At 50.1% G+C, this 21,589-nt stretch overlaps 1 protein-coding gene across 1 annotated transcript in view; it reads left to right on the forward strand.

Moving 5' to 3' along the window:
• RALGDS (ral guanine nucleotide dissociation stimulator) overlaps positions 1-21,589 on the forward strand; it is a 114,731-nt gene that overhangs the window by 66,546 nt on the left and 26,596 nt on the right. The window contains exons 2-7 of the mRNA XM_060251657.1: positions 4,900-5,010; positions 14,755-14,948; positions 17,667-17,741; positions 18,929-19,125; positions 20,284-20,405; positions 20,525-20,740. Coding sequence (XP_060107640.1) covers positions 4,900-5,010; positions 14,755-14,948; positions 17,667-17,741; positions 18,929-19,125; positions 20,284-20,405; positions 20,525-20,740 — 915 coding nt within the window. The remainder of the gene's footprint in view (positions 1-4,899; positions 5,011-14,754; positions 14,949-17,666; positions 17,742-18,928; positions 19,126-20,283; positions 20,406-20,524; positions 20,741-21,589) is intronic.

Genomic DNA, 21,589 nt, shown 5'->3' on the forward strand with positions numbered 1-21,589 from the left:
ATCAGATATAACTTCGGGGAGGAAAAAAAAGTGTAAATTCTGCAGTTGGAATACAGCAGTGCAGATCCAAGAAAAGTGCATGTTTTTTCTTGCTTGTTATCTGACTCCTGTTCAGGGAGAAAGGCACTCCAAGGCCTGCCTGATCAAGGCATAATGAAGTACACCCCCCCCCAACCCCTTTCAGGGCCAATTCTGGTAGCCTTAAGGGCTAGAAACTTACGGAGTCATAAAGAATAAATAAGAGAAGCCCGAGGTCCTCAGGACGCTGGCTTTTGTCCCCGCAAGATCCGTGCCACCCCAACAAAATCCTTCAGCATCCCCTTTGTTCAGAAATATTATCACAGGTGGCAAGCAGCATTTCCAGCTGTCTCCGTTCCAGCTTTATTTTTCTTTCCCTTCAATTCCGGGAGCACATGGAGAAGGTGCAGCGTCAGCAGGAAAAGGATGTGTGCGCTGAGAACAAATAAGTGATCCGAAAAAGAAATTTCCAAGTCCAGCAACGTCTGCCTGTTTGGGGGCTGCGTCGGATTTCTGCTTTCCGGTTCCGCTGTAAACTCCCAGCAGTTTCCCCATCCAGCCCCAAAACATGAATGAGCTGAGCAGACTTCTAAAAAACGGGAAGGAAACTTGGGTCAGCTCTTCAGGGGCCCTGGGGCATTCCCCCCTTCCGACCCGGGACCTCGTGAGCTCGGGCAGAGTTGCAGAGTCAACACTCCCATTCCTGAATCAGAGTTCCTTGGTATGCTGATGAAGCATTTGTACATTCAAAGTTTTTTTAACCAGACAAGCAAGTGTGGGGGTTTTGGGGGGAGGGGGAAGACAGCTGATCAGAATACTCCTTCTGAAGGCCCTCTTCTGAATCTGCACCACTGCAACCCAGTTTCTGGAGATTTGCATCTCTGCTTGCAACGATACTGCAAAGTGATCCTGGTCTCCTTTTATTGGTAGTGGTATTTCTTTGTATTCTGGAAGCCATACCAGGGCCTTTTTTGAGCAGGAATGCAGTTCTGGCTGGCTTGGCATTGGGGGTGTGGCCTAATATGCAGATGAGTCCCTCCTGGGCTTTTTCTACAAAAAGCCCTGTGTGAATCAATAGTGATGTCAGGGGGTGTGGCCTAATATGCAAGTATGTTCCTGCTGGGCTTTTTCTACAAAAAGCGCTGTGTGAATCAATAGTGATGTCAGGGGGTGTGGCCTAATATGCAGATGAGTCCCTGCTGGGCTTTTGCTACAAAAAAGCCCTGTGTGAATCAATGGTGATGTCAGAGGGTGTGGCCTAATATGCAAATATGTTCCTGCTGGGCTTTTTCTACAAAAAGCCCTGTGTGAATCAATGGTGATGTCAGGGGGTGTGGCCTAATATGCAGATGAGTCCCTGCTAGGCTTTTTCTACAAAAAAGCCGTAAGCAATATACAGACAGGTGAACAGGGGCAGCAGAACTGTTGGAGAACGATAGGAAATCTTGTCAGGGCATCAGAATGTTGCGTTTCAGAGGGCAGCTGTGTTGGTCTGCCGCAGAACACCCAGGTTCGAGTCCAGCGGCACCTTAAAGCCCAGCAAGATTTTGGGGATGGGAGCTTTGGAGAGTCAAAGACCCTTCGTCAAGTTGTGTGCGTTGTACTTGGTAATTTCCCCAAGCCCCAATGTTTAGATGGTCCCAAGCATATCCGCATAGCCATATGGGCTAGAAACTTGATTTACTTTGAATGAAAGAAAAGTCGGGATATTGCAGTGCAGATTTTTTTGGGGGGGTGGGGGGAGGCCACTGTCCTGTATGTCTGCACTCTGTGTGTGTGTGTGGAGACTGCAGATTTTCCCCCTGCCCTTCTCTCTGAATGAGAGACTCAGAGGGCTTACAATCTCCTTTATCTTCCTCCCACACAACAGACACCCTGTGAGGCAGGTGGGACTGAGGGAGCTCTTGCAGCAGCTGCCCTTTCAAGGACAACTCCTGCCAGAGCTATGGCTGACCCAAGGCCATTCCAGCAGCTGCAAGTGGAGGAGTGGGGAATCAAACCCGGTTCTCCCAGATAAGAGAGTCCACAGACTTCACCACTACACCAAACTGGCTCTGTGTGTGTGTGAATGAATGAATGCTGAGGAAAGTATAAATAGATGTGGCTGAAGGCCACACTAAAAGAGAAGAGAGTTGCCGTTGGAGATCTATTTATGCATTCCTTGTCTTTTCCCCTTCTGCATTTAGACTAAGGGTTGCCACGCCAACTCTGGGCTGGGACATGCCATAGAATCCACCTTCCAAAGTGGCCGTTTTCCCCAGACGAACTGATCTTAGTCATCCAGAGATCCGTTGTAATAGCAGAAAAGCGCTCTCTACCGCCTGGGGGTTGGCAACCCTCCACACGGAACTCCAGGCCCCAGGACAGTTTGGCAGTAGTTTGAGGGGGTAGCCACAACTGAGCTCAAATCTATGCAGGAAGCTTTTTCAGATCGCGTTCTGGGACGTGTAGCCACCAAAGGGTTCTCGGACTGCCCCACGCAACCCTGATTGTCCTCTTCCACATTCCACTCCCCCCCCCCCCCCACAAGACAACGAGAGCACAATTACTTCCTCCTTATTGGCAACTGCCTTTGGAAGTAGGTTACCGGAATCTGGGATGCAGCCCAGAAGGACCTGGCAGCCACCCAGCGGGTTGGGCCTGGCCTGTTTGTTCAGTACATGTCTGACCCCCCCTCCTTCCCCCGTGCCTGATCAGGTGTGCGTTATCCCTCTGGAACGTTTCAAGGCAAATGCCTGACCTGGGTAGATAAATAAAAGAGGGAAAGGTTCGTGGAGCTGCTGGGGAAGCTGGTGTAGGCCCCCCCCCCAGTTGTGTAGGGTTGCCAGCCTCCAGGCAGGGCGTGGAGAATTCAAACTTGGTCTCCAGACTACAGAGATCCGCTCCCCTGAAGAAAAATGGCTGCTTTGGAGGCTGGATGTGAAGAACACAGGAGGAGCCATGTTGGATCAGGCCAATGGCCCCATCCAGTCCAACACTGTGTCACATAAGTACATACGAGAAGCCATGTTGGATCAGGCCAGTGGCCCATCGAGTCCAACACTGTGTCACATAAGTACATAAGAGAAGCCATGTTGGATCAGGCCAATGGCCCATCCAGTTCAACACTCTGTGTCACGTAAGGACACAAGAGGAGCCATGTTGGATCAGGCTAGTGGCCCATTCAGTCCAACACTCTGTGTCACATAAGAACACAAGAGGAGCCATGTTGGATCAGGCTAGTGGCCCATCCAGTCCAACACTCTGTGTCACATAAGAACACAAGAGGAGCCATGTTGGATCAGGCTAGTGGCCCATCCAGTCCAACACTCTGTGTCACATAAGAACACAAGAGGAGCCATGTTGGATCAGGCTAGTGGCCCATCCAGTCCAACACTCTGTGTCACGTAAGAACACAAGAGGAGCCATGTTGGATCAGGCTAGTGGCCCCTCCAGTCCAACACTCTGTGTCACATAAGAACACAAGAGGAGCCATGTTGGATCAGGCTAGTGGCCCCTCCAGTCCAACACTCTGTGTCACGTAAGAACACAAGAGGAGCCATGTTGGATCAGGCTAGTGGCCCATCCAGTCCAACACTCTGTGTCACGTAAGGACACAAGAGGAGCCATGTTGGATCAGGCTAGTGGCCCATCCAGTCCAACACTCTGTGTCACATAAGAACACAAGAGGAGCCATGTTGGATCAGGCTAGTGGCCCATCCAGTCCAACACTCTGTGTCACATAAGAACACAAGAGGAGCCATGTTGGATCAGGCTAGTGGCCCATCCAGTCCAACACTCTGTGTCACATAAGAACACAAGAGGAGCCATGTTGGATCAGGCTAGTGGCCCATCCAATCCAGCGCTCTGTGTCACACAGTGGCCAAAACCCGGGTGCCCTTAGGACAGGGGTATTAAACTCACTTGTTAAGAGGGCCGAATCTGACATAAATGAGGCCTTGTTGGGCTGAGCCATGAAGATATGAACATATGAAGCTGCCTTATACTGAATCAGACCTTTGGTCCATCAAAGTCAGTATTGTCTTCTCAGACTGGCAGCAGCCATGTTGGACTGGGCCATGTGTGTACCCATTTAAGATTAGGTAGCAGAGATATAAACTTTATAAAGGACACAGACAAACACAAAGATTTTTTAAAAACTTAAAACATCCTTAAAACATAGCACGTGTTGGTCTTAAAGGTGCTTTCTTTGTATTTCTCCCATGTGATCCAGAGAACTGGCAAAGGAAGCTCTGGCTCTTTCCTCCCTTCCCCAGGGGACCAGGAGGGGAAGGAGCCTCAGCCAACAGAAGGAAGAGAGGGTTGGTTCAGTAGCTCTGCTGTGCGATTGAGAGAGCCTGGCAAAGCATGCTATCCTTCCTCCCCAAGGGGGGGAGCCTCAGCCAATGGAGAAAATAGAGGTTTTGCTCTGTAGCTCCTGTGCAAATGAGCAAACCTTGCAAAGCTAGTTGTTATGTAGAAGGAAGCAAGAGAGAGGGAGAAGGAAGCAGATGACAGCCAGTTGCTCAGGGGCCTGATAGGAGCCCTCCAGGGGCCTGATTAGGCCCCTGGGCCACGTTTGACACCCCTGCCTTAGGAGGTTCGCCGGTGGGGACTCTGTGGCATTATACTCTCCAAGCTCTGATCTCCACAAGTTGCCCCCAAATCTCCAGGAATTTCCCAATGGGGTAGGCAACCATAAATTGTGACAGTCTTGAATTCCTGACCACCACACAGTTTTTGTTCTTGGTACTTCAGGGATCAGATATCGGTGACTGGCAAATGCTGATGCCCCTAATAGGTCGGAGTTTGCCGTTCCTTTGAAGGGAAGCAGTGAAGCTGACAGAAAAGGACACACTTATTTATTTCCCCCCCCCCTTTTTTCTCTTGTCTCCATTCCAGAGCTCCACCCAGGAGATCGGAGAAGAGATAGAAGATGGCGTAATCTATAGCATTTCTCTCAAGAAAGTCCAGCTCCACCACACAGCCAACAAGGGCCAGCGATGGCTGGGGGTAAGTGAGAACTGGTCAGGCTGTTAAAATCCTCACTTCAGTCCCTGACTTTTCAGGTGAGGCGCCCTCCCTCAGCCGCCTTCATTTGCTTTCAATATGAGGACGATGACCGTGGCCTACTTTGCGAGGCTGCTGTTAGTGAGATCACATTGGATGCCTCGAATGCTTGAAATGTGCCAATGTGAACGCTTAAGGGGGCGGGGGATTAGTGTTGGATCTATTTGACGTTAGTACTTGTGGGGAGACTGAATAGATTTTTCACGGGGGAGCTGGGTTGGCTATGGGCTGTCTGAAAGTTGTACACAGTCTAATCCAGAGATGGGCAGATTGTGGCCCGTATCCATCCCATCAGAACTTTTTATCTGGTCTTCAAGCGGCTGAACAGTTTGCCAGGATCTTCCACCTGCTAGTTTGCAGTGTTGGCTAGTGAGGTCACCGTGGTCCTGAAAACTGTTAAGCCGCTCAAAAGTTGCATGCCACTTCAGGTCACATGGTAGGGAGAGGGACACCTCTGGAATGTGGCTCTTTGTGTTGCATTTGCATTTGTTTATCTCACGCTTTTCTCCTCAAATGAGACTCAATGTGGCTTAGAGCTTCCTTCTTCCTCCTTCCATTTTCTCACAACAACAAAAATTCTGTGATGTAGGCTAGGCCAAGAGTTTGGGATGGGTCCAAGGTTCACCCAGCGAGCTTCTGTGGTAGAGGCAGGGATTTGAACTCAGGTCACCCTGCCTGCTACTCTGTCCACTGCATCGCACTGGATGCCAGCTCTTCCTCCTGGCACCAATGCCGGTGGTGCTGGAAAAAGGATAAAAAGCCAGCCAAAAAAAACACTGAGTTGGTGCAGCCTGAGTAAAGAGGAAGATATTGGATTTATATCCTGCTTTCCACTCCAAATCTCAGAGCGGCTCACAATCTCCTTTATCTTCCTCCCCCACAACAGACACCCTGTGAGGTGGGTAGGGCTGGAGAGGGCTCTCGCACCAACTGCCCTTTCAAGGACAACCTCTGCCAGAGCTCTGACTGACCCAAGGCCATTCCAGAAGGTGCAAGTGGAGGAGTGGGGAATCGAACTCGGTTCTCCCAGATAAGAATCCGCATGCTTAACCACTACACCAAACTGACTCTAAGTGGGACTATAACATTTTGCGATTTGGATGTTATGCCTCTCTTGATACACCCCAAGATGTCATTTGCCTTTGTCCCCATAAGTGATACTTCTGAATCCAGAAACAAAGATCCATCCATCCATCGTTTGGGTGCAACATGAAGCCATTGTTTAAGCTTCAAGAGTACTGAATAACAGAGCTGCCATAGAGTCCACCCTCCAAAGTGGTCATTTTCTCCAGGGGAACTGATCGCTGTAGTATGGAAGTCAATTGTAATTCTGGGTCCCACCTAGAGACAATGACGACTGCAGATTTATACCCCACCCTTCTCTCTGAATCAGAGACTCAGAGCGGCTTACAATCTCCTGTATCTTCTCCCCCCCACAACAGACGCTCTGTGAAGTGGGGGGGGGGGGCTGAGAGGACTCTCACAGTAGCTGCCCTTTCAAGGACAACCCCTGCGAGCGCTATGGCTGACCCGAGGCCATTCCAGCAGCTGCGAGTGGAGGAGTGGGGAATCAAACCCGGTTCTCTCAGATAAGAGTCCAGGCACTTAACCACTATACCAAACTGGCTCTCAGTTAGTGACGGTCGTTTAGCTGGTGATGGGAAGAAGACTGCAGATTTATCTCCAGCCCTTCTCTCTGAATCAGGGTCTCAGAGTGGTTCATAATCTCCTTTATCTCCTTCCCCCACAACAGACACCCTGAGAGGTGGGTGGGGCTGAGAGAGCTCTCCCAGAAGCTGCCCTTTCAAGGACAACTCCTGCGAGAGCTATGGCTGACCCAAGGCCATTCCAGCAGGAACAAGTGGAGGAGTGGGGAATCAAACCCGGTTTGCCCGGATAAGAGTCCGCACACTTCACCACTGCACCAAACTGGCTCTCTGTCTGAGCAAAGGATCTGAGCAAAGCACATCTTGCCGTTTATCTGTCTACTTGTGTTTATTTCCACTGGTTGTGGAGAAGGGACTTGAGCAGCGCAGGGCCTCTGTGCCCCACCTCCCTTGGGATGCCTGTAGCCCTCATGGTCCCTGTTGCCACTGCCCACGCAATGGGAACCAGCCTCTACGGCAGGGGTTCCAAACCTTTCTAAGTCCGCGGGGACAGGCCCCACCACAAAAACGACTGCTGGAGGAAGTGGAGGCTGCTAGAAAATGGCTGCCACAGGAGACAGAGCCAGCCACACAGGTCTTTTCTTTTCTTTTCTTTTTTGGTAGCAGGAACTCCTTTGCATATTAGGCCACACCCCCGATGTAGCCAATCCTCCAGGAGCTTACAGTAGGCCCTGTAAGAAGAGTCCTGTAAGCTCCTGGACGATTGGCTACATAAGAGGGGTGTGGCCTAATATGCAAAGGAGTTCCTGCTCCCCCCCCAAAAGCCCTGCAGCCATGCGATGTGAGAAAGCGACATTGCGCATCGCTCTAGTAGTAATTCTTCAGCATTTCAGGCAGAAGTTGTACTTAACAGGATGCTGTTAAAAGTACACGCAGGCAGTGCAGCGAAGATCCTTGTGCTGTGGGGGCTGCCGTCGCTGAAGCAACTTTTAAAAAATCTACGCAGCCAATCTGATCTCGGGTAGCCGCTCAGAAGCCCTGCTGGGCAAAAGCCCCACGTGGCCCTAGCCTCTTTCTAAAAACCGGGACTTTTTTTTGTAACAGAAGCTCCTTTGCATATTAGGCCACACCCCTGATGTAGCCAGTCCTTCTGGAACTTGCAGTAGGCCCTGTACAAAGAGCCCAGTAAGCTCTTGGAGGACTGGCTACAGCAGGGTGTGCGACCTAATATGCAAAGGAGTTCCTGCTACAAAAAAGCCCTGGATGTGGCAATCCTACCTCTCAGCAGGGATGGAATTCTAGCAGGAGCTCCTGTGCGTATTAGGCCACACCCACCTGATGTAGCCAATCCTCCAAGAGCTTACAAGGCTCTTTTTTGTAAGCTCCAGGAGGATTGGCTACAGCAGGGGGGTGCAGCCTAATATGCAAAGGAGTTCCTGTTACAAAAAAAGCCTCGCTAAAACTACTTGGCAGGCACCAGGCAAGGTGCCAGTGGTCACTGTGGCATCTCAGGCACCACATTGGGGGACCCCCGTTCTTTGCCCTCCCCCAGAAATAAAATACAAGATGAGATTTTCAGTCTGCTGGGTTCGGTGGCAGGAGGCGTTAAGCCCCAGAGATTGGTGGCTGCTGCCGCCTCTTCGCCCTTAGGAAAGCCTCTCCCTGGCCGCAGAACGGAGGGCTTGGTGTTTCTAAGACAGCCAGAGTGTGCCTTTCAGCCGAATGCACTTCATCAACCCAGTTTTTAAAGCTCCCTTTGGGGAAACGGCACAAGGTAGAAGACAAAGGCATGAACCGCTATTGAGATTTGGTAGAAGAACTGAAGCATTTATACGTCGTTTTTGAAGGAACTGAAAGCTTCACTGGTGTCGTGTTGGTTATCTTTACAATGAAAAAACAGGGGCAGGGAGAAAGACTAAGCAACCAGAAAACACCAGATATCTCCCTTGTACAGTGAAAACAATGTACTTAATATCACCAACGCATAGGGAGAGTGGAATATGGCTCTAAGTTGCGTCTACATTTATTTATCTCACACTTTTCTCCCCACTATTACTAGTGTTCTGTGTATTTTTTTATGTGTTGGTGATATTAAGTACATTGTTTTCATTGTACAAGGGAGCTATCTAGCGTTTTCTGGTTGGTTACCTTTACAACAATCCTGTAAAGTAGGCCAGAGTTCTTCCTGCCAGGATAAGGCTTGGGGTGACCTGTTTGTGGCCACTGGAAGAATCTAGAACAGAGGCCAGATTCCAGCTGGTGGTTTCTGGTTTCCACAGAGTGGTTTCCTAACCACTTAAGTACACTGGCTTTTCTCAGGTTATCTGGTTCAGGTGTGTGTCTGTATATTTGTTGCACTTTGTTTATGCCTCACCTTTCTCCACAACGGGGACCCAAAGCAGCTTAGATTGTCCTCCCCCCATCTGGTTTACCCTCACAACAACCCTGTGAGGTAGGCTAGGTTGAAGACGAAGAGCTGGGGTTTTTTATACCCCTCTTTTTTCTACCCTGTGAAGTCTCAAAATGGTTTACGATCACCTTCCCTTTCCCTCCCCCCAACAGACACCTTGTGAGGGACTTCTGGGCAGGGCTTTTTTTGTAGCAGGAGCTCCTTTGCCTATCAGGCCACACCCCCCCTGGTGTAGCCAATCCTCCAAGAGCTTACAGGGCTCTTAGCGCAGGGCCTACCGAAAGCTCCAGGAGGATTGGCTACATCAGGGGTGTGTGGCCTGATAGGCAAAGGAGTTCCTGTTCCAAAAAAACCTCAGAGAGAACTGTGATTGGTCCAAGGTGTCCCCCTGCAGGCAGAGAGCCAGTATAGTGGTTAAGAGCGACGGACTCTAATCTGGAAAAGTGGGTTTGATTCCCCACTCCTCTGTGCAAAGCCAACTGGGTGTCCCTGGGTCAGCCACAGTTCTCTCAGAGCTCTCTCAGCCCCACCTACATCACAGGGCATCTGTTGTGGGCAGGGGTGGTCAACGGTAGCTCTCCAGATGTTTTTTGCCTACAACTCACATCAGCCCCAGCCATTGGCCATGCTGGCTGGGGCTGATGGGAGTTGTAGGGGGGAAAAAATCTGGAGAGCTACCGTTGGCCACCCCTGGTTATGGGGAAAGGAAGGGAAGGCAAGTGTGAGCCGTTCTGAGACTCCTTTGGGTTGTGAAAAGCAGGTATAAAAACCTTCTTCATTGGGGAGGCAAGGGGAGTGAAACCCGGTTCTCCAGTTTAGAGTCCACTGCTCTTTACCACTATACCATGCCGGCACTGAGAGCGAGTGACAGGCCCAAAGTCACCCAAACACTTCCGCAGCAGAATGGAGATTCAAATCCAGATGTCTCAGATCTACACCACCTGTTACAGATAGAGATGTAAAATTTCCGGAGATTTTGAAACTTGGAAAAAACTCAGGTTTTTTCCGGGGGGGAGGGGGTTTCGGCGGGAAATGGGAATTTTCGGGAAAATTTAAAAACAAATGCTACATTAGCACATCTTTTTTCTTTTCCAGCTTGAAAGTCATTCTGTCACTTTAGGAACATAAAATGTCGCTATGGACAATTTTACTTGGCAGGAATTTGTCCCAACTAGCATATTAAAAATATAGAGTATCCAAACAATTATTACAAACAGAATTTACTTTTTAAATAATATTTATTTGTCACTGTAACAAATGGAGCAATAATCTCCTGAACTGTTTATTCGTTTATGTGGAACAGACAAAAAAAACCTCCACAAAACAATTTTTAAAAATCCAGAAATAACAATTATTCATATTTCCTTTCCACAGTATTAAATAAAGATAAAAAACTCATTCTCATAAAAAGAATTGAAGAGGGAGGAAATGTATAGAAGGGAGTATAGAACTAAGTTTCAGTGAATGGGCATGACCTAGGACTTGCTTGTCCTCAGTGCACAGAAATTAGAACAATTTGATACCATATATATATATATATATATATATATATATATATATATATATATATATATATATATGGAAATGATTTGGAAAATATTCGAACACCTTGTCTTAAAATATTTTATTAATCGTGTTGAAATAAAACGTTCCATAATCAAAGCAGGAGTCAAGTTGCACCTTTAAGACCAACCAATTTTTATTTAGAACTTGACTCCCGCTTTGTTCAACTGCTTCAGATCAACACGGCTGCCTGCTTGGTTCCATAATCAATTTCTTTTCTTTCTTTTTTTTTCGGTTTTTCCAATTTTTCGGGAAAAAAAAACAAAAAAGGCTTCAGGAAAAAAAAAACAGAAAAAAACCTGTTTTTTTTTTCAAATTTTCCTGGTTTTTTTCCGGGTCTTCACATCTCTAGTTACGGGATGTGGAGGGAGGGGCAGAGTATACTTGCACCTTTCATTCTGGGGAGCAAGGGGTTAATGTGGCTTCAGAGGCCAGTCGCCCCCCCCCCCCCAAGCTCTCCATAGGCTCCCACAAGCACACTTGCCTTTCCGTGTCACTTGGCTTCTGCCCAGGCACAGCTGACGCACCAACCCCCCACCCCCTCCAAAATAACTTGCTGGGCAGGGGAGGCTGGAACGCGGCAAAGGAATTTGTCTATTATTGTTGCTCTTTATTTTCCGGCTGGCGTGCTGAGAAGACAGGGAGGCCGGAGCATCGGTGAGCGCCTCGGGGAGTGCTCTCCAACCTCCTCTCCGCCTTCTGCGCCATTCTTTTGGCCCTCCCCACTCCCCGGTGTCCTGGACAGATTGGGGTTTTGTCGCTGCTGTGGTTAAACGTACAGTCACAGAACTGTAATGTTATTGTATAGAAAATAAATGTTGAAACGTTGCGGGGGGGTGGGGGGGAAGGAGTGCGAGAGCAGACGAAAAAAGCTGCCTCTCTCTCAAGGTCGGTTTTGTCTCCACTGGCTGGCAGCAGCTCTCCAGGGTCTCGGGCAGAGGCCCTTTAACATCACCCGCCACCTAGGGTGTAGTGGCTAAGTGCATGGACTCTTACCTGGAGAACCGGGTTTGATTCCTGCTGGAATGGCCTTGAGTCAGCGATAGCTCTCGCAGGAGTTGTCCTTGAAAGGGCAGCTTCTGGGAGAGCTCTCTCAGCCCCATCTACCTCACAGGGTGTCTGCTTGGTGGGGGGGAGGTAAAGGAGATTGTGACCGCTCTGAGACTCTGAGATTCAGAGTATAGGGTGGGATATAAATCCAATATCACTGTCATCACCTGATCAGAACTGCCAGGCCTCCATTATGTTCGCTATCTCGTTGTAAACGGCTGTCTTACAAATAGGAGGAAGGAATCAAAATCCTGCACCAAGAACAGTCAAGAGCCAGTTTGGTGGGGTGGTTAAGTGTGCAGACTCTTATCTGGGAGAACTGGGTTTGATTTCCCACTCCTCCCCTTGCAGCTGCTGGAATGGCCTTGGGTCAGCCATAGCTCTCGCAGGAGTTGTCCTTGAAAGGGCAGCTGCTATGAGAGCTCTCTCAGCCCCACCCATCTCACGGGGTGTCTGTTGTGGGGGAGGAAGACAAAGGAGATTGTGAGCCGCTCTGAGACTCTGAGATTTGGAGTGGAGGGCGGGATATAAATCCAATACCATCATCAAGTTCCTCTGACCTGGATAGGCCAGGCAAGCCCGAGCTCAGAAGCTAAGCAGGATCGACTCTGGCAAGTACTTGGATGAGAGACCTTGGAATCCCAGCAGTCGGGAGGCAGGGGCAGGCTCTATTCAACCACCTCCCTGAATATCCTCCAGGCCCCCACTAGGGGGCAGTCACCAGAGGTCGCCATGACCTCCAGGTGCAGATACACACACATCATAATGCAAAAATGCCTGAAGGCAGAACAGCCAAATTCCATACCTGCATAAGCCGGGGGTGGAATTCTAGCAGGAGTTCCTTTGCATATTAGGCCACACACCCCTGATGTAGCCAATCCTCCGAGAGCTTACAAGGCTCTTTTTTGTAAGCTCTCAGAGGATTGGCTACATCAGGGGGTGTGGCCTAATATGCAAAAGAGCTCCTGCTAGAATTCCACCCCTGGTATAAACTGCTGATTTTCTCTGCTTTTGTGTATATTGTTTTGCTTTTGCCAGGCCTGGAGGGGGAAGGGAGATGTTCAGAGTGGCAAAACTCCCTCCCTTTCTTATTCTGTCTAGCCTTTGAGATTACACCATATGAACTCATGAAGCTGCCTTTGGTCCATCGAAGGCAATATTGCCCAGACCGGCAGCCAGAGGTCTTTTGTATCCCCGGCTACTAACTGGAGATGCCGGGGATTGAACCTGGAACCCTCTGTATGCCAAGGAAATTCTCTGCCACTGAATCTCAGCCCCTCCCCCGTAGGCACTCCAGGTGTTGCCTGTTCAATTTCACAGCCACATGGACCAGAAACTTGTAGAATCCTTGCACCTTCCAAATTGCAAAAGCAGTTGCTGGACAGAAGCTGAATTTAAACGCAATACGTAGAGAGCCGGTTTTGGTGTAGTGCAGGGGTGGCCGGTAGCTCTCCAGATGTTTTTTGCCTACAACTCCCATCTGCCTCATCAATTGGCCATGCTGGCTGGGGCTGATGGGAGCTGTAGGCAAAAAACATCTGGAGAGCTACCGTTGGCCACCCCTGGTGTAGTGGTTAAGAGTAGTGGGATTCTAGTAGTGGGATATGATCCACCATCTTCAAGTACTTGAAGGGCTGTCATCTAGAGGATGGGGTGGGATTGTTTTCTGCGGCCCCAGAAGGTAGGACCAGAACCAAGGGGTTGAAATTAAATCAAAAGAGTTTCCGGCTCAACATTAGGAAGAACTTCCTGACAGTTAGAGCACTTCCTCAGTGGAATAGGCTTCCTCGGGAGGTGGTAGGCTCTCCTTCCTTGGAGGTTTTTAAACAGAGGCTAGATTTCCCTCTGACAGCAGTGAAGATCCTGTGAATTTAGGGGGAGGTGTTTGTGAATTTCCTGCCTTGTGCAGGGGGTTGGACTAGATGACCCTGGGGGATCCCTTCCAACTCCAGGATTCTCTGATTCTAATCTGGAGAACTGGATTTGATTCCTCGCTCCTCCACCTGCAGGCAACTGGGTGACCTCGGGTCAGTCACAGATCTTTCAGAGCTGTTTTCTCAAGAGCAGTTCTCGAAAGAACTCTTTCAGCCCCACCTACCTCACCGGGTGTCTGTTGTGGGGAGAGGAAGGGAAGGAGATTGTAAACCACTCTGACTACGAGTGAAGGGTGGGGTATGAATCCAACCTCTTCGTCATAGAGCAGGGGTGGCCCATCAGCCTCAGCCATTGGCCATGCTGGCTGGGGCTGATGGGAGTTGTAGGCAAAAAACAGCTGGAGAGCTACCATTGGCCACCCCTGCCATAGATGTGATTAGCTGCTAAAGCAGGGGTGTCAAATTCATTTGTTATGAGGGCCGAATTTGACATAAATGAGACCTTGTCGGGCTGGACCAAGCCATGTCGGACTGGGCCATGTGTGTACATATTTAGGATTAGGTAGCAGAGACATAAACTTTATAAAGGACACAGACAGACACAATTAAAGATACAAAAAAGGACACAGGCACAAAACCCCCCCAAACCTTAAACCATTAGCACCCATTGGTCTTAAAGGGTTCTTTCTTCATAGCTCTCCCATGGGATCCAGGGAACTGGGCAAAGGAAACTGTGGCTCTTTCCTTCCTTCCGTAGGGGACCAGGAGGGGGAGGAGCCTCAGCCAACAGAAGGAAGAGAGGCTTTGCTCAATAGCTGTGCTATGTGATTGAGAGAGCCTGGCATAGCAAGCTGTTCCTCCTCCCGTCTCCCCAAGGGAGGAGCCTCAGCCAATGGAGAAAATAGAGGTTTTGCTCTGTAGCTCCTGTGCGATTGAGCAAGCCTCGCAAAGCAAGCTGTTATGCAGAAGGAAGCTAGAGAGAGGCAGAAGGAAGCAAATGACAGCCAGTTGTTCAGGGGGCTGATAGGAGCCCTCCGGGGACCTGATTCGGCCCCCAGGCCACATCTTTGACATCCCTGTTCTAAAGGTTGCAGGGTTTTTTTTTCTTGTAATCATTCAGGATTCCTGTTCCTGCAAACGTATTCACCCGTTGCTGTGCCCCCGCCTCTTCTTCTCTCTTCAGTATGAGAACGAGTCAGCCTTAAACCTCTATGAGACCTGCAAGGTGAGGACGATAAAGGCAGGCACCCTGGAGAAGCTGGTGGAGTACCTGGTCTCAGCCTTCAAGGGCAATGACTCCACATACGTCACCATCTTCCTGTGCACCTACCGGGCCTTTGCCACTACCAAGCAGGTGCTGGATCTTCTCCTGAACAGGTTGGTATTCCTTGGTTTACTTTTTTCCCCTCCCCTGGGGGGCGGGGGCGGTTCTGGTGGCCAAGGCCCACATCTTCTGTGCCCTGACTGCTACGGGAGAGATGAAGCCCGTTTGCTGAACAAGAAAGCGTGTCAAGGGAAGGTTGGAGAACAGCAGTTTGGGGCAGTGGCTAGAGTAGTGACTCCTGCCCCCCCCCCCCAGCGTGCTATGCAAAAAGCTTTCCGATGCAAAGAATAAGAAGTATCTGGCTGGAAAGGAGGTTGTTCGCCGCAGCTCTGCATGAGTCCCTGCTCTGGACTGGTCTCTTGATCGGATCAGTGGCAAACACAAAATATCAGTGGGTCAGTCAGATTCAGGTGGCAGCCAGTGTCCCCTCTCAACTGAGTTAGTGTGAGCTAGCTCACAGTTTTTTAGCCTCTGGCACACACGTTTTTGTTTGTGCTCACGAGACTCCACGTCGTAGAGAAAGTATTGTAGCCATGTTGGTTTGAAGTAGCAGAGCAAAGTTTGACTCTGGTGGCACCTTTCAGACCAACAAGTTTAATTTTGGGTATAAGTTTCCACCTGTGAAGCACACTTCTTCAGGTACAGTGAAACAGAATTTCCTCAACCATTACATATAGAAGGGGGGGCAGGTAGCTGCCAGGAAAGCCCAGTGAGAATCAACACAGGCAGGAACAAAAGTGAGAAATGGCCAGTCTAAACATGCAGGGAGAGCATGAGCTGTAAATTAGCATACACCATAATGGAGATGTTTAACGGATTCAAGGATCAAACAGGAATAACAAGCCTAGTTTACATGGTAACCGTTTGGGTTCAGTTCTGGGACAAAAACAGTGAAGGAAGTAAATAGTGTCAGAATTGGAGATTAATTGTAGAATGTAACTGTAGAATGCTGGGAGAAATTAACTGAGACCCTGGCTGTCCATCTCCTCTCAAGCATGGAGGCGACTTTACAGCAGTTAAGCAAAGTTCTGAGTCCAGGATCACCTTTAAGACGGAGAAAGTTTCGTTCAAGGCACGAGCTTTCATGTGCAGGCCCACTTCCTCGGATACACTGAAATGGAAGACAGCAGTGCAATGTTATAATTAAAGGGTGAGCAGCAAATCAGCACACAACACAGTGATGATGTTTTAATAGATGCAAAAACTAAACAGGAATAATAAGTTAAGTTTACAGGCTCACCATCCGCTTGGATTCAGTTGGGGGGGGCAACGCAGTAAATATGTCAAAAGTGGGAGGCTGATGGTGTAAAAGTGTCCTCCTTAATTGTGGGAATGTTAAGATCAACCAAGACTTTGCCTCCACGCCCCAGTCGTCTCCTCCCGACTGTGGAGGTAATCAACAGCATCCTTTTCTTTGAGGTGGGGTATTCATTGCATTCTATTACAGTCATGTTTCCAATATACTATAAGAGCCCCGTGGCGCAGAGTGTTAAAGCTGCAGTACTGCAGTCCTAAGCTCTGCTCACGACCTGAGTTCGATCCCCGGCAGAAGCTGGGTTTTCAGGTAGCCGGCTCGAGGTTGACTCAGCCTTCCATCCTTCCGAGGTTGGGAAAATGAGTACCCAGCTTGCTGGGGGGAGGTATAGATGACTGGGGAAGGCAATGGCAAACCACCCCGTGAAAAGTCTGCTGTGAAAATGTTGTGAAAGCAACGTCACTCCAGTCGGAAACAACTGGTGCTTGCCTTTCCTTTTTGCAGTATACTATTTAAAAATAAATTCACTGAAATAAAGACCAACATGGCTGCCCACCTGAATCTATTTACTATAGTTAATCTCAGTGCAAGTCATGCTTAAAAATAAACTTTTAGGGTGTAAGTGTAAAATATACCTAGATTTTTGGAGGTCTCTGTGTGTGTGTGTGTGTGTGTGTGTGTGTGTGTGTGTGTGTGTGTGTGTGTGTGAGAGAGAGAGAGAAATATTGGGCAAGAGTTCCAGGTGTAGAGTTGGGGAGATCTGAGTTCCACTTCTTACTCTGAAAGGCAGCTCACTGTGTGTCCTTGGGCCACTTACACTCTGTGTGTGTGTGTGTGTGTGTGTGTGTGTGTGAGAGAGAGAGAGAGAGAGAGAGAAATATTGGGCAAGAGTTCCAGGTGTAGAGTTGGGGAGATCTGAGTTCCACTTCTTACTCTGAAAGGCAGCTCACTGTGTGTCCTTGGGCCACTTACACTCTGTGTGTGTGTGTGTGTGTGTGTGAGAGAGAGAGAGAGAAATATTGGGCAAGAGTTCCAGGTGTAGAGTTGGGGAGATCTGAGTTCCACTTCTTACTCTGAAAGGCAGCTCACTGTGTGTCCTTGGGCCACTTACACTCTCAGCCTAACCCTACCTCCCAAGTGAAGTAAGATAACTCCCATATCCCTTGGACAAAGGGCAAGATATAAATAGAAAAAGACGACGAAGACGTTGAATTTATATCCCGCCTTCCACTCAGAGCGGCTCACAATCTCCTTTATCTTCCTCCCCCACAACAGACCCCCTGTGAGGTGGGTGGGGCTGAGAGGGCTCTCACAGCAGCTGCCCTTTCAAGGACAACCTCTGCCAGAGCTATGGCTGACCCAAGGCCATTCCAGCAGCTGCAAGTGGAGGAGGGGGGAATCAAACCCAGCTCTCCCAGATAAGAGTCCATGCACTTAGACTACACCAAACTGGCTCTCTTATAGCATCTTCAGGGCATGTGGAAAACAACACTAACTTCCTGTTTCTGCCCCATAGGTATGGGAAGCTCTACCTCCAGGCTAATGGAGACCACCCCAGGCATGCTGTGGATGAGAGGCTGGAACTGAAGAAGTGAGTGTCCGACTCCTGACCTTATCTTTGGCCCCTTCCTTAAGCTTTTAGCAGCTTAATCTTCTGCTTGGTGTCAAGCATCTCATAGAGTTCTTAGTGACTCATCCCAGAGGTTAGATATTGTCAAGAGACAACAGCTTCATAGACCACAGATCCTCTCAGATATCACCTCTGCTGGCTGCGATAAATCACTGGGCTTCTCTGCATTGCTTGTGTGCCTGTATGGCTTTATTTTCTTTTCTGCACATGCTTTGCTCCATCTAGTGGTCACTTTGATATTACAACTCTGTATCTCCAGCTTATTTCCCACAGGGGAACATTTACTCGATGCCCCTTCTTTGTATAACTAGAGCAGGGGTGACCAAACTGTAACTCGGGAGCCACATGTGGCACTTTCAAACATATTGTGTGGCTCTCAAAACCTCCAATGCCCTGTTGACATTTAAAGTTGCTTTCTTTCTGCTTCTCCCTCCCTCTCCCCTCCCCATTGACCGACCTACCTTCCTTCCTTCCTTCCTTCCTTCCTTCCTTCCTTCCTTCCTTCCTTCCTTCCTTCCTTCCTTCCTTCCTTCCTTCCTTCCTTCCTTCCTTCCTTCCTTCCTTCCTTCCTTCTTTCCTTCCTTCCCTCCCTCCCTCCCTCCCTCCCTCCCTCCTTCCTTCCTTCCTTCCTTCCTTCCTTCCTTCCTTCCTTCCTTCCTTCCTTCCTTCCTTCCTTCCTTCCTTCCTTCCTTCCTTCCTCGTCTTGCAGCTCTCAAACATCTGTCATATATTCTGTGTGGCTCTTAGTTATTAAGCAAGTTCGGCTACCCTGGAACTAGAGTGAAAAGTTTAGCAGCATAACGTCACAAGTTAATTTCCTGTTGTGCACCTCCGATCTAATCTGCATCTGAGACAGGTGGATGTTTCAGAAGCACGGGGCTTTTTTGCAGCAGGAACGCAGTCCCGGCTGGCTTGGCGCCAGTGGGTGTGGCCTAATATGCAAACGAGTTCCTGATGGGCTTTTTCTACAAGAAAGTCCTGTGCAAAACAATGATGATCTCAAGGGGTGTGGCCTGATACGCAAGCGAGTTCCTGCTGGGCCGTTTCTACAAAAAAAAAAAAAAAAAAGCCCCGCAGAAGCGTCTGGCACTGCCCTGTGTACGCTGCCGAGGCAGCTCACTGACCCAGCCCTCTGCTCCCCTCCTCAGCACCATCTCTTCCATCCTGGGGGCTTGGCTGGATCAGTACTCAGAAGACTTCCGCAAGCCGCCGGACTTCACTTGCCTCAAGCAGCTCATCATCTACGTGCGTCACAACATTCCCGGGTCGGACCTGGAGAGGCGGGCGCGCATCCTCTTCGCCCAGTTCCAGCAGCAGGAGCGCTCCCTGGAGCCAGAGGCAGAAGGTGAGCAGTGCCGAGGAGCGTTCTGCCCCCTAGTGGCCCAGGGGGACGGCATTCCTTCCAATGGGTTCCCCGTGTGGCTACTTCCCCCCCTCACACACACGCCCCAACCATGTTCAGCAAGCAGTGTGTAGATGGTTGAGTCTACAGCAGGGACTGCTCTGCTCAGCTACTGAAGCTTCCTAAGAGAGCCAGTTTGGTGTAGTGGTTAAGTGTGCGGACTCTTATCTGGGAGAACGGGGTTTGATTCCTCACTCCTCCACTTGAAGCTGTTGGAATGGCCTTGGGTCAGCCATAGCTCTCGTAGGCGTTGTCCTTGAAAGGGCAGCTGCTGTGAGAGCTCTTTCAGCCCCACCCACCTTGCAGGGTGTCTGTTGTGAGGGGAGGAAGGTAAAGGAGATTGCAGGCCGCTCTGAGACTCTGTCCTTTGAAAGGGCAGCTGCTGTGAGAGCCCTCTCCAACAACACCCACCTCATAGGGTGTCTGTTGTGGGGGAGGAAGGTAAAGGAGATTGTGAGCCACTCTGAGGCTCTGTCCTTGAAAGGGCAGCTGCTGGGACAGCTCTCTCAGCCCCACCCACCTCGCAGGGTGTCTGTTGTGGGGGAGGAAGGTAAAGGAGATTGTGAGCCACTCTGAGACTCTGTCCTTGAAAGGGCAGCTGCTGGGACAGCTCTCTCAGCCCCACCCACCTCGCAGGGTGTCTGTTGTGGGGGAGGAAGGTAAAGGAGATTGCAGGCCGCTCTGAGACTCTGTCCTTTGAAAGGGCAGCTGCTGTGAGAGCCCTCTCCAGCCACACCCACCTCACAGGGTGTCTGTTGTGGGGGAGGAAGGTAAAGGAGATTGTGAGCCACTCTGAGACTCTGTCCTTGAAAGGGCAGCTGCTGGGACAGCTCTCTCAGCCCCACCCACCTCGCAGGGTGTCTGTTGTGGGGGGAGGAAGGTAAAAGAGATTGTGAGCCACTCTGAGACTCTGTCCTTGAAAGGGCAGCTGCTGTGAGAGCTCTCTCAGCCCCACCCACCTCGCAGGGTGACTGTTGTGGGGGAGGAAGGTAAAGGAGATTGTGAGCCACTCTGAGACTCTGAGATTCAGAGTATAGGGCGGGATATAAATCCAATATCTTTTTCAATATTTTCTTCTTCCTCCTCCTCCATCCCTTCCAGCCGTGGAGCACCCCAGCTGCCCTCTGCGGTTGGAGGAAGAGAACGGGCTGGCGGAAAGCCAGCCAGACTTCCTCTCCTTCTCTCCAGAGATGGTGGCCGAACAGTTCACGTTAATGGATGCCGTGAGTATTGGACTCTGGGGGTGCCCTGGCCAGTCCTTCTTGCTTGCTGGTGGGCAGGGGGAGCCCTTTGCTGCCGCCCGCTCTGAGTCCTTCCTTCCCTCTGTGTCCCTCCGTCCCAGGAGCTCTTCAAGAAGGTGATGCCTTCCCACTGCCTGGGCTGCATTTGGTCCCAGCGGGACAAGAAGGGCAAAGAGCACCTGGCCCCCACCATCCGGGCCACCGTCTCGCAATTCAACAGCGTCACCAACTGCGTCATTGCCACCTGCCTCGGGGACCGGACGCTGAAGCCGCAGCAGAGATCCAAAGTGGTGGAGCGCTGGATCGAAGTGGCTCGGGTATGCTGGGCTCCGGAAGCCTCTTGGGAGAGCCAGTTGGGTGTAGTGGTGAAGTGTGCGGACTCTTATCTGGGAGAACCGGGTTTGATTCCCCACTCCTCCACTTGCACCTGCTGGAATGGCCTTGGGTCAGCCGTAGCTCTGGCAGAGGTTGTTCTTGAAAGGCCAGCTGCTGTGAGAGCTCTCTCAGCCCCACCCACCTCGCAGGGTGTTTGTTGTGGCGGTGGAAGGTAAAGGAGATTGTGAGCTGCTCTGAGATTCAGACTGGAAGGCGGGATATAAATCCAATATTTTCTCCTTCTTCTCCTCCTCCACCTTCTTCTCCTTCTCCTTCTTCTCCTCCTCCTTCTTCTCCTCCTCCACCTTCTCCTCCTCCTCCTTCTTCTCCTGCTCCACCTTCTCCTCCTCCTCCTTCTCCTCCTCCACCTTCTTCTCCTTCTCCTCCTCCTCCTTCTTCTCCTGCTCCACCTTCTCCTCCTCCTCCTCCTCTTTCTTCTCCACCTCCTCCTCCTCCTCCTTCTTCTCCTCCTCCTCCTTCTCCTCCTCCTTCTTCTCCTGCTCCACCTTCTCCTCCTCCTCCTCCTCTTTCTTCTCCACCTTCTCCTTCTTCTTCTTTTCCTCCTCCTCCTTCTCCTCCTCCTCCTCCTCTTCCTTCTCCTTCTCTGCCAGGAGTGGGGTCTGAGCCGCAGACCGTTGACTCTGAAAGGCTTTCAGCAGTCATTTTTTTAAAGCTTGCAGGGAGGGTTTTTTTTGCTGGGCTTGGTAAATGCTGAGGGGGATGTTCAACAGAGAGTGCCTCTGCTCCATCTCCCCCAAGAGCCGCTGTACTGTCTTTCTCTAGTGAAGCCA

This window comes from Heteronotia binoei, chromosome 12, assembly GCF_032191835.1.
Source record: "Heteronotia binoei isolate CCM8104 ecotype False Entrance Well chromosome 12, APGP_CSIRO_Hbin_v1, whole genome shotgun sequence".
NCBI lineage: Eukaryota > Metazoa > Chordata > Lepidosauria > Squamata > Gekkonidae > Heteronotia > Heteronotia binoei.